The sequence below is a fragment of the Culex pipiens genome, chromosome 3 (genome assembly GCF_016801865.2).
Source record: "Culex pipiens pallens isolate TS chromosome 3, TS_CPP_V2, whole genome shotgun sequence".
NCBI lineage: Eukaryota > Metazoa > Arthropoda > Insecta > Diptera > Culicidae > Culex > Culex pipiens.
In genome coordinates, this window is record NC_068939.1 from 61,889,570 (window position 1) to 61,902,356 (window position 12,787).

At 37.1% G+C, this 12,787-nt stretch overlaps 1 protein-coding gene across 9 annotated transcripts in view; it reads left to right on the forward strand.

Moving 5' to 3' along the window:
• LOC120431243 (anion exchange protein 2) overlaps positions 1-12,787 on the forward strand; it is a 126,779-nt gene that overhangs the window by 31,376 nt on the left and 82,616 nt on the right. For 6 of the 9 annotated variants that reach the window (XM_052711023.1, XM_052711028.1, XM_052711022.1 and 3 more), the window contains exon 2: positions 573-799. In XM_052711023.1, the coding sequence (XP_052566983.1) occupies positions 740-799 (60 nt within the window). In that variant the 5' untranslated portion in view covers positions 573-739. Of the gene's footprint in view, positions 1-36; positions 169-390; positions 487-572; positions 800-11,850; positions 12,366-12,787 lie in introns of those variants that run through there. The other 3 variants (XM_052711024.1, XM_052711025.1, XM_052711027.1) reach the window with 3 other exon arrangements.

Below are 12,787 nucleotides of genomic sequence, written 5' to 3' on the forward strand. Positions count from 1 at the left end.
TTGTCTATCGTGAAATTTGATTACGAAGATTGCACGGAACATTCGCCCGCTGAGTTAGCTAATAAATACCCTCGGTTGGTTTTGCAAAAATGCAGCAGTTCAGGGCACAGTCCACGGCGGAGATAACGGACCATTTCTGGGAGCTGCTACTGTTTCGCTGTTTTACAGGTCGGTAACAAAGTCTTTATCTCGCGTATCGAACTCAGGAATCGATAAAAAGACGCCCAGTTCCAGTGGGGCAAGGTTTTTGGAAAATTAAAAAAAAAACGACTGGCACAAGTCACAAATTTATCAAGCCTTGCGTTGCTGGACACCGCCAGGGTGAGATAATCAAGCTCCCGTTGACACCTCGTTTGGTATGATTTGCGCTATTTTTCCTCCTCCTGCCGGCCAAGCAGATAAAGTTTGGAACTTGAGGTTGGAATTGTTTTCTGGGAATCAGTACCGATTGCGCGCTGGCCGGTGATTGGTGTTCCTTTTTTTACGGTGCTTAATTTTGCTTCTGCGTTATGTAATTTCGAATTGGAACCTTATTTTAACATTTTATTTTTATTCTCCAATTTTACTTTCAGATTGTTTCGAGTGATTCAGTTCCTGAGGAGATCGAAGCTTATGTGTGATTAGTAGAGTGTGTTTTACCAAAAGTGCTTCCATAATCGACAACTTGCAGTTAAAAGCCGTGAAAATACAGTGAAAAAAAAGTGGTGGAAAACTCGGAATTGATGCTGTGGAAGAAAAAATGAGTCGCCGCGATAATAACGTTAGAAAGCTGTCCTTCCTGGGATTCAACACCAAGGAGGTAAGTCGGTGAATTAAGTATGTTTTGAAATTTCTTAAGTTAAATGCCTAAGAATATCAGTCGACAAAAACTTGAATCTATGAACAACTAGCTGTTTATGTTAACAAATTTTAAATTTCAAACAAATTCTTAAAACTTGATAAAAATCTAAATAGGTTTATATGCAACATATTATAAACAAATATTTAAGACTAGCCATACTGCCCACCATTGAAAAAACGGCTAATATCCACTTTTGGCAAAAACGAGATATTAGCACCAGTTGGTAGAGGATGTTGCAACGCATCTTCTGGAACTTGAATTTCACTGAAATAGTGTTCAAACTTGGCTGCCGATGCGAAAAACCAAATGGCTAATATGCCACTCTTATGGGAAATTTCCTTGACGGAGATTTTGTGACAAACACTAAAACGTGTTTTTCTCGGAATACTTGATTTGGCATAATAGCCGAATTTTCAATTATGGGCAGCATAGTTCCTCATATTATCTGGTTATTTAGCAAATAATTATAATTTATGTTTGAAGAAAAGAGCAACTGCTAATTTATTGAATTGAAATTTTATCTGAAAGTTGAAATTATTAAACCATTGATAAAATCACATCAATCATAATGTTTATTTGCAATACCGTCATCAGGGATGACATTGGGTCTGGGGGTGAATTCGTGTCTTACAAATTTGAGCATTTTTGTATGACCCAATCTCACCCCCAGACCCAATGTCACCCCTGATAACGTTAATCAGAAATTCTATTGAAAATTTTTTCTAACGTTATTCCAATTCAACTTGGTCACTTGATCGATGCAAAAGATGCAACAGTTCAAATTATTTAAAAAAAGAATTAGGATGCAAAGTGTTTCACAAAACGCTTCAGTCTAAATAATAATAATCCTAACAGTAAAAAGTAGTGTAATTTTGGAAGGTGTAAAATTGCACGTGAATTCTCAATTTGAATTTTTGTATTTTTTAACCCTGCTGAAACTTTTTCGGTGCTTTTGGTATGCCCAAAGAAGCCATTTTGCATCATTAGTTTGTCCATATACTTTTCCATACAAATTTGGCAGCTGTTAGTAAAAAATTAATATATGAAAATTCAATAATCTGTATCTTTTGTAGGAATTTTCTCATCAATTTGGTGTCTTGGGCAAATTTGTTATCATGGATTAGGACTACACTGAAAAAAGTGATACAGGGAAAAAAATTATGATTTTTTATTTTATTGTCACTAAAACTTGATTTACTAAAAAAAACTTTTTTTAATTTTTTTTTATTTTGTTTTTGGGGATTTGATGCCACCTTTTCAGAAATTTCCAGAATGAGCAAAAAATCTTTGACCAAGCTAAGAATTTTTGAATCGAGACTGATTTTTTCAAAAGTTGCTACTCCGTTATTGACCAGGACCTTCAGAAGTTACATCCACGAGCCGTGGAAGATGAGTGGGTGCTTTCTTTCCTCGCTTCGCAACTTCTCAAAGGCCCCTATCATGCTGATCAATACCGGCGCCGGCCACGATCAGTGGTAGGGTCACGGGGAAGTGGATGGGAATGTTATTCCGATACTTGAGTGATAGAGACCGCCCAATCGACTGCTTCTCCGACAAAGTATCACATGAGTTTTTAAGGGGGTTAGTAGATGGGTATGAGGTCAGGATTCACAAGTGGCAGTGATGTGACCATGAGCATTTTGTTTATCGGTTGGAAATTTTAAATCTTAGGCAGCCGGCTGCGGAAAGATAAATAATACATTATTTAAAAAGTTTTTTAATCGAACGCGTGCCAACCGAGCAGTAGTGCTATGGGCTGGACTTATCAGTACATTTTTACTGTTTTTACAATTTAGATAACGCGAGCAAATTTCAAATCTCAATACACGACAAAAATGCGAAACAAAAGGCACACAAAAAAAAAATCCCTTTTCACTCCGAATATTTTTACGACCACGCGCTCCCTTTGTCAATTATGCACTCTTTTCGATGTAAAATTGAATTTGCAATCAAAAAGTACTTCAGTGAAATTTTGATAAAGTGCACCGTTTTCAAATTATAGCCATTTTCAGGTAACTTTTTAAAAATAGTCGCAGTTATTCATTTTTTTAAATTTTTGCACATGTTTGCCCACTCTTGAAAAAATATTTTTGAAAAGCTGAGAAAATTCTCTATATTTTGCTTTTCTGAACTTTGTTGATACGACCCTTAGTTGCTGAGATATTGCCATGTAAAGTTTTGAAAACAGGAAAATTGATGTCTCATCCAAACATCCCACCATTTTCTAACGTCGATATCTCAGCAACTAATGATCTGATTTACAAAGTTAAAATATGAAACATTCGTGAAATTTAGTGATATTTTCGAAAAAAATGCTTTCCAATGTTTTAAAAAATAAAAAAAAAAGTATAAAAATTGGAATAAGGAGCCATGGTTTAAACATTTTTTTGAAAAAAAAAATGTTTTAAAATACTTTATATACCTGTCCAGTTATTTTGCAATCATGAGTTTCTTAAACATCTAAGTATTGTAGAAAATTTTATGTTTTGCGAAAAAAAAGTTTTTGCGGTGATTACACTCATTAGAGTTCTGAAAAGATCAACTTTTCGTGCTGAAAATAAACTTCACTTGTTGCATAAACTTTGTGATTGTCTACCCAACAAAAAAAAAAAAATTAAGGGGTTACATACATGTAAATCATTGCCAAGATATAGCTATTTGAAGTTAGCAGTTTCAAAAAACGGGTGCCACGATATCTTAACACTGCTCTGACCAAATCGGCTCAAAATTTTGATGAAGACTCGTTAAATCGGTCCTGTGTGCATGACGGAGGCCGATTTTCAAAAAACTTATTTAAAAAAATAAAAATATTTTTGTGTTTTTCATATAAAAAATAGTCAGTTTTTGATGCAGCCACTTTGGTCCATCCCATCTCGGAAATCGTGGCACCCGTAATTCAACTCTGTGTTTCGAGAAAATCGCTCAGAAAGTTTGAAAGTTCGCTTTGCGCAAGTCAAAATGTTGAGCTTAAATCGTCTCCAACTCAGTTTAATCATGTTATATTTTTATGAAACTTTCAGGAGTGATTGAAAATCATCTTTTTAGAGGATTCAATAAATTTTCTGTAATATGAAATATTGTGATTTTCTACATGTATGTAACCCCTTAAAACAGATTTATTACGTTTTCATCAAGTTATGCCTTTTAAGTTTGAATTTTGAGTAAAATTCATAAAATTCCCTTAGAAACCAATTTTTTATTGAACAACACGTCTTTTTCGAATGTTAGGGAAGAGACCCGCCCTTTGGTCACGAGGTTTTGAAAATTTAACTCAGATTTGTGACAATAACTGTTGTTGTCATTCGCTGCCTTTGGAATTAGTAGAATTGGCCTAAAATTATCAGAACAAAAAACTAAACAAAATGTTGCATACAAAAACACTGAAATGAGAGAAGAAAAGCAAAAAAAAAATGCTGTTCTTGTAACGAAAATTACTCAAAACAAATTCTCAGTTTTTAGAATAATATTTTTTAAGAATAGGGCAGAAGAGATTTAATTTTTAAATAGCAATAAAGTTTGTTCTGAGTTCCATTGAAAATTTAAAAACCTTAAAACATCGCACAGTGGGCGAAATGGAACCCAAAATCGGACTTAATTGAACGCGGCTGGTTCCCTGGTATGAATAATAGTGTTTCTTATGTAAAAAAATCCGGGGAATCGATTGGTGATGGTTTCATCCACCGCACGAAACGGCAAAGGGTCCATTTTGCCCCAATTCCCCATTTTTTAACATTTTTTCTTGAAAATCGGTCTGTATTTAGAGCGGAGGCTTTATGCGGCCTTCCAAAATGCACTTAACTTATGTGAAAATGTCCCAGAAATCCAGTAAAAATAACCACTTGCACCGCAAAAATCATCTAGGGTCCATTTAACCCCAATTCCGCTATAAAAGCATTTTTGGCCGTTTTCAAATGTTAGGTCAGATTTTAAAAATCTGATAATATTTTTATCGTAAAGATCAGACAATTTTACACAAGAATAACTATTTGCACTTGAAAGTTTGACACATTTATGTTGATATAGAAATTAAACTGAATAAAATGATTGAAGAATCACTTTTGGGCCAATTTTCCCAAACGCAGAATAAACTGCCTTTCACATACATTTTATTTTTATCAACATAAATGTGTCAAACTATCAAGTGCAAATAGTCATTCTTATGTAAAATTGTCTGATCTTTACGATAAAAATATTTTCAGATTTTTAAAATCTGACCTAACATTTGAAAACGGCCAAAAATGCTTTTATAGCGGAATTGGGGTTAAATGGACCCTAGATGATTTTTGCGGTGCAAGTGGTTATTTTTACTGGATTTCTGGGACATTTTCACATAAGTTAAGTGCATTTTTAAAGGCCGCATAAAGCCTCCGCTCTAAATACAGACCGATTTTCAAGAAAAAATGTTAAAAAATGGGGAATTGGGGCAAAATGGACCCTTTGCCGTTTTGTGCGGTGGATGAAACCATCACCAATCGATTCCCCGGATTTTTTTACATAAGAAACACTATTATTCATACCAGGGAACCAGCCGCGTTCAATTAAGTCCGATTTTGGGTTCCATTTCGCCCACTGTGCATCGTATCCATCTGCTATAATCAGTGCGGCGCTAAGCCGTTTCTTATATCTGTAACTGTATTTATCAAAACAACCTTTGCCGAGTGGAGATTAGAGCTCACCACCCACGCGCTCTTTTTCGTCAAAAACTTCTGCTCTTCTGCTATCATAAAAAGCTCCCACGTGCACAAAACAGAGTAGTAAATAAAACTTGACCTTTGCTTTTTATCTGTTATCAAAATGCGATGGACAGCACAATGGGCTTGATTTTTCGAATTTAATTCTTTTGTTTTGTTTGGATGGCGATTAGATAGTTTGGTCTAATGAAAATATTGTGTGGGAGATATCCAGATATTGACCGTACAAAATTGGATTCATGTGACCTTTGGAAAAGAAGCTTATAAAATTAAAGTGATAAATTTTTCTTATCAGATTTTCTTAGATCAAGTGCAATAAACTTACCAAATTTATCTATGCGAATATTTCTAGAATAAACAAAACAACCTGTGAGTCACGGGTTTCCTATGCAGATAGGACCTTTCGAAAATTTAATCTAGATTTGTTTCAGAAATTATTTGTTGGAAAAATATCTTAAAATAACATTAATTAGTTTATATTTGTTCAAAACATGTAAGCACAAAATTCAATTATATAGTTTCAGAAAAGTCGTTTAAAATCAGTAGCCACAACTAATTAAAAAAATACTTTACCTATGATTATTCTTACTGTTACATATTACTCATCTCCACTCGCAATAAACTAATGAGACGTCGCGGGTAGCTTAATGATTGTTATTACTTAATGAGGGCAATTCTCCAGCCATAAACGAGAGTTTACGTCAGTTATGATTGTCTGGGCATTTTTCACCTTTTCCTCTTCAAAGAGAGCAGCTGATTGTAGCTTGTCTGGTTTGCACCGAAATTTTTCGCGTGGTCACAATCTAGAACAAAGGCAGGCAATTTCGCTTGATTTGAACTAGACGAGGGTCGTCCAGCAACAACCAAACAAAAAACTTCCTTATCACACAGGTTTGGTCCGGTTTGTTGGACGTTTCGGATCGATTGATCCTTTTGGGCAACGCGCCCGTGGCTTGACTTTTGATAAGGATACTATTTTTATAATTGCCGTTGCCAAAGGCGCACCCGATAAGGCTCGGTGGCACACGAATGATTCTTTTTTTGGGGAGGTTGGCTGTAAATTTGGAAGCTGTCACGAGAACGATTGACTTTGAGGTTTGGAAAATAAAGATATCGAAACTGCATGTCACAAGATCATAATCCGGGAGGTTTTGAGAGGGTCAGGATTGGAAATGTTGCTTTTGTTCCTTTAAGTTTTTATTTCAATGTCTTTACATATTTAAACAATCAATATCCTGGAGAAATCGAATCAATTAACTTAGCATTTGTTGCTTTGAGCATATGATTTAGAACCAATCTGCACCATTAATAAAAAAGTAGAGCTACGAAATCGGCCGATTTCGACCATTTTTTTAATTTGGCTCAAACTTTGTGGGGGCCTTTCCTATGACCAAAGAAGCTATTTTGTGTCATTGGTTCACCCATACAAGTCTCCATACATTTTTGGCTGTTGTCCAAACAAAAATGGTACGCAAATATTCAAACAGCTGTAACTTTTGAGTGAATGTTTTTTGATTCACTTTTTGATTTTTGATTTTGATGTCATCGGCAAAGTTGTAGGTATTGTTAAGACTATTAGAAAAAAATAGGTACACGGATAAGAAAATTTGCCGATTTTTTAATCAGCTTATTTTTTACAAAAACTCAATTTTTAAATCAAGACTAACTTTTTAAATGGGCCAAACGTTGAATATCACGCCCATTTAAAATGCTAGTCTTGATTAAGCTTTTTTCAAAATATTTTTAACTTTGAAAATCGGACCATTAGTTGCTGAGATATCGACATTCAAAAATGGTGGGTTGTTTGGGTGCGACTTAAAAAAACATCAATTTTCTATTTCTTTTTCTTTAAGCCGCTGTATCTCAGCAACCAGAGGTTAAATCTTCAATGTCAATTTTATAGCCAATTTTCTGAACTTTAAGAAAAAATCTCAGAAATGTTCACTCATGGTCACTATTTTTAAAATTCGAAAAACTGCACATATTTCGCTCAAATCAAACATTCGGTGGCATGAAAACAGAGCCGTTTTATTTGGGAAATTGAGTTTTAGTGAAAAAAAAGTTGATTTTTTTCCGTGTACCTATTTTTTTCTCAAAATTGACTAAATTGATCAGAAAATTCACTCAAAAGTTACAGCTGTTTGAATATTTACGTACCATTTATGCATGGACAGCAGCCAAAATTGTATGGAGACTTGTATGAGAGAACCAATGACACAAAATAGCTTCTTTGGTCATAGGAAAGGCTCCCACAAAGTTTGAGCCGAATAAAAAATACAAATAAAATCCATTTCCGGTTTTGGTAGAGAATTGTTCAGTAATGAAAATAGGAATATGCAAACATGTACAGAGTAGTCCTTTAAAGATGTAAAAATAAGGAAAAACAAGACCAAATGAATTCAAATTTGATTTAATATCATTTGATATGCAAAAGAAAGTTGTACAGGAAGTATTCTTAAAATTTTTGAGAAATAATAGTTTGGAGTAAAAATGATATGAAGCACTTGATCTACCAAGGCGTAGGTGGGTTATGTATGGAAAAGGAAGTCTGATTGTGTAATCAAAGTCATTTATTAAGCTAAAAGCATGCAACAAAAATAATACCATAAATAAAGCCATTAAAAACTTCATTGAAAACTTCTGCGTATTATGTAAAAGGTACCCGAAGAATGCTAACATATTTCAAAAACTCGATCAAAATATTTGAAAATTTTAGAAAATATAGTTTTATGTGAAAAAGCACGAGTTGTTAGATTTTCAATCTAAATCAATGCTAATCATTTTTTTATGAGCTGAAACCAGTAGGCATCAAAAACACTATTTATGAATGATTTTTTTTTGTCATTTCAACTGTATGAGTGAATGTAATAATCATAATCATATTCTCTCAAACTCACAGACACAAATTTAAAAGCAATTTTATGTTTGTTGAACATGGATTCATTTGACTTACTGTACAAACACTTTGATTCTTAAAATAAAACTTTTCAGCATAACAAATACATATCATCATATTTTTATTTATAACACGACTAAATAATAATATTTAAAGTTTTTGACTACCACCCCCCCCCCCCCTTTCAAAATCAGAGGCAATTTTTTTTTTTTCAAAAAACTTCAAAATTTCAATGAAAATTGAACTGCACCCTAGTAACATTGTTACCTTACAGGTTTCATCAGGGTTCTGAAAACCTTCATGCAGCTTAAGCAACCCAGAAAAAAATAATGTAAATTTGGAAGCTGTTGAATATTACCTCTTTTATGATGTAATTTTACCTCCATTTAGACTGAAAAAGTGACATTACACCACACAGAAAAAAATAATGTAAATTTGGAAGCTGTAATTTTGGGAGGTTGAATATTACCTCTTTTATGATGTAATTTTACCTCAATTTAGACTGAAAAAGTGACATTACACCAGAAAAGTGGTAAAATTACACATTTCCAGAGGTAAAATTACACCTTTTTTCTGACATAAAAGATGTACCCCTTCCCAGATGTAATATTACCATGTTTTTTTCTGTAAAGCTTTTATGGCCTACTTAAAACCTAAAATGTTACTAGGGCAATCATTTGAAATCAATTTAAAATGCATTCCCCTGCGTTTAGAATCATTTTAAGCAAGCTTGGGTTCATTTAGAAAACTTTTATTTCAATTTTCAATTCGGTTTTATTGGTGAATAATCAAGATACAATGAGTTATTTTGAAGTGCATAACAGAGTTTTGGAGTTCCTTACAGCTGTGTGTTGCATCATAATCCATTTAGGAACAATTATTTCTTTAACTAAGGCACTAGCAAGAGTAAGAAAAAACTATTAAAAAAACTTACAGAAATTGCAAAGGAAAGGGGATAGAGGAAGAGAAAGCTTATATCTAGATCACAGGTAATTTATCCTTTGTAGATGTGTTTGATCATCAGTTCCCCAAGGGCCAGGAATTGTTCTGCCTTGTTCCGGCAGCTCCGAAACCGCGTCATCATCTCCCCCGCGAGAGCAAAGAACTCCGGCAGGGTGAAGAGATCTTCCCCGGTGACTTCTTGCTGGGCCGTACTGCCGCTACCGGCAGCGACCACGCTGGCGAACGAACGCCCCCAACCAGGAGGGAACGCTGAGTTTTCAGCTGGAACCGTACGCTGTCCAGCTGCAGGAACGGCTGCGCTCGTACTTCGTTGAGGAGGGTGGGACGCTTTCTTCTTCCTCTTTTCCTGCTCCTCGAGGTAGGCCTTGCGCGCAACGCATCCGCGGTAATTGCCGGTATGGTTGCCGTCACAGTTCGCGCACTTTACGCGCGGCTTGGTTTGTTCTGCCTTGTCCCCCAAGTCCGCCTTTCGTGGCAGTGCGCACGCCTCCGAGAGGTGTGACTCACCGCACTTCACGCAGCGGGGCCGGAGGTTGCAGTTCCGCGAGCCGTGGCCGAATTTCTGGCAACGGTGGCATTGCGCTACGTCCGTCGGGTTCTTGGTGTAAAACCGCCAGTTTACCCAAAAACCGTCCAACGTTTTAGTCCGCCGCAGGTCTTGGATCTTGACGGTGCCGCGGTCGAAGTACAACAGGTACAGTGTGTGTGTACCTGTTACCGTTGTCTTGCGCGAGAGCACTTTAATCTCCCGCGGTTTTATTCCGGCGTCCGAAAGGTGACCCTTCAGGTCGGAGATCGGACGGTCTTGATAACCCTGCAAGACGACCTTAACAGGGGGCTTCTCGGGGTTGAATGTGTAGAAGTTGAAGTTGCTACGCTTCAATTCTTCAAACACCAGGTCGAAATTCTTTTTGGTCAGTGTGATCACTTGCACTGCCGACTTACCGATTTTCAGACAATATCCGAGGCCTTCCAGCAACTCGTCAACATCGTCCGCTAACGTGTCCAAAACAAAAATTGGAGGTGGTCTACGTTCCGCTGGAGAGTTGTTCTTTTTTGACGTTGGCACTTTTTCCGTGCACGACCATCATCGTCGTCGTCGTCGTCGGTAGTGCTGCTACCGTCAGAGTTGTTATTTTCTTCGTCGTCGCTCAGCATCTGGAACTCGTTCCTGATGGGGATGTTGGCGGATGTTGATGTGCCACTGGTCGTGGCACCGGAAGTACCGGAACGGGTTCGCACTGGTGATCTCGGAACATATCCGGGATGTAGTAACTTTTTATCGATTCCATCTGCGCTGACGCTCCCCTGCGCGATGGCGGCCGACACGGCGTTGGTTTGTTTACCTTTTTGCACACGGCCGGTAGACGAACTTCGCGGATTTTTCGAGGCCGCACTCGAACTGCCACGGCCACGGCCGGCCTTTGGCATGCTGGAGAAGCAAACTCGCGGGTAACCACAATCAATTACGGCGAAAAAAATCGGAAAAACGATGGAGCACTGAGCACTAGCTGCATGCTCTCGTGCGTACACGGAGGGAGCTCGAGAAAACTTTTAATTTTTTGGAAATGTCGCAAAATGTTTTTTTTTTTCGCTGAAATTTTTGTTTTCGTCAAATCTTATATTTAAAAAAAGTGTAAAATGCATTTTAAAACACTTTTTTCAAGCAAATGATGAAACTATGGCTTTTTATATCAATATTTATATATTATTTTATTTTTTTTGTCCATCATTTATACCTTTGCAGCTCAGTAATTTTCAATTTTTAAATTGAAACCTCTGCCAATTTTTCAAATCTTTTCAAAGAAAATATTTTAATTTTATAATTTGATCTAAAGCATGAAACAAGAAAAAACATTTATTCTAGACCTTTTCAAAAGAAAATCTAATTTCAAAGTTTTGGAATAATTTTCAATGAAAAGATGTGTGTGGTTTGTAAATGTTTTCAAAAGTAATACAAAAACCAATAGGGAAAAGTTGAAAATTCTGCATTTGGCGTAACAATACAAAAAGCTGAGAATGATCAACCCCTACATGTGCCTACTCAAACGTGATAACGCTTGCTGCTGGCATTGCCGGCTGGTTTTCCACGCAACAATTTTCCTTTTCCCAGCTCTCCACCTCCCACCTTCTAGCACATGTCACTGTCATTGTGCATGTACACAACACAATCATCGTTTGACCACCTCGAACCACCTCCCAGCTGCCCACCAAGCTCCATCAAGAATACTCTCTAGACACACATCGTTATAGATGTACAGTATCGAAAAGTCATTATATATCGTTTTCTGTTTGTAAAACACTGAAATAGCTGCTTCTGGACTCTGGCCTGGTCTGGCCGGTATCATGCACATGAATAAAAAATAATACCCCGAACGACTAGGCCAACGACGACGACGATTCCCGGGTTCCCTTAGTCATTCGTTGGACTTATACCGGGTTGGACCGAGTGGCGTGCACACCCTCCCGGTTTTTATTGCAAGGTCTCCAACAGATAACCGCGGTCAGCAGTGGCCACGACTGTGCAGTTTTCCAGCGGAGTGCACCGGAAATGGACGCATTGCTGGGTTGAGCACGGGAAGAAGTCCTTTCTACGAAACTGTTGAGATCGGTTAACGAATTTCGAGCGAAACTAAGCTTCAAAATTAAGATCTTTTTTGCCGGCGGGTCGCGTGTGGGTCACGTTCCGGCCACTTCCGGGCCGACAAGTGTTATTTGAGTGGCCGCAATGTACTTCAACAGTGCAAGCAATTTCAAGTGCCGACGTCGTCGCCAGCGCCACCGAATGCCAGTGATGTTGGAGTAGAAACCTAATTCCAAACTGATAACCCAAAGTGTTGGGTGTGTAATAACGCGTCGAGAATTTGAGTGAAGTGTAGCGTTGTGATTTTTTTTTTCGTGCTGATTCAACTTGTTATCGGACAACATGAGCAAAATAACGCCACTGGTCAAGTTCAGGGCCGTGCCCTTCCCGGTAGGTATAGTGGGGGAGATACTCGGAATATCATATGTTCGTACATATTTGATATCCGAGGGAAATGTAGCTTTATCGTGTATGGCCTTGCGTGTGACACCTAGTGAAAGTGTAGGAAAGGGGAAAATGAAAAATAGATTTCAAAATTATAGCTGATGAAAAGTACCATGACAACCGATATTTGAACGCGACAATTTTCAGCCAGTTTTGACCAAATGGCACCAAATTTGGAGCTCTATCTTGGCAACTACCTATTTGTCTGATTTTCAAAGTCTACAAACGCATATCATAAAAAGGGTTGCTCAGCTGCTTTAAAAAAAACTGTGTGGACTTGTTCAAAAGTCTACGAAGTTGTATACGAAAAATATTATGCATGTACACATTCACCCCAAAATAGAGCATATTTAATCTGACATTTTTGT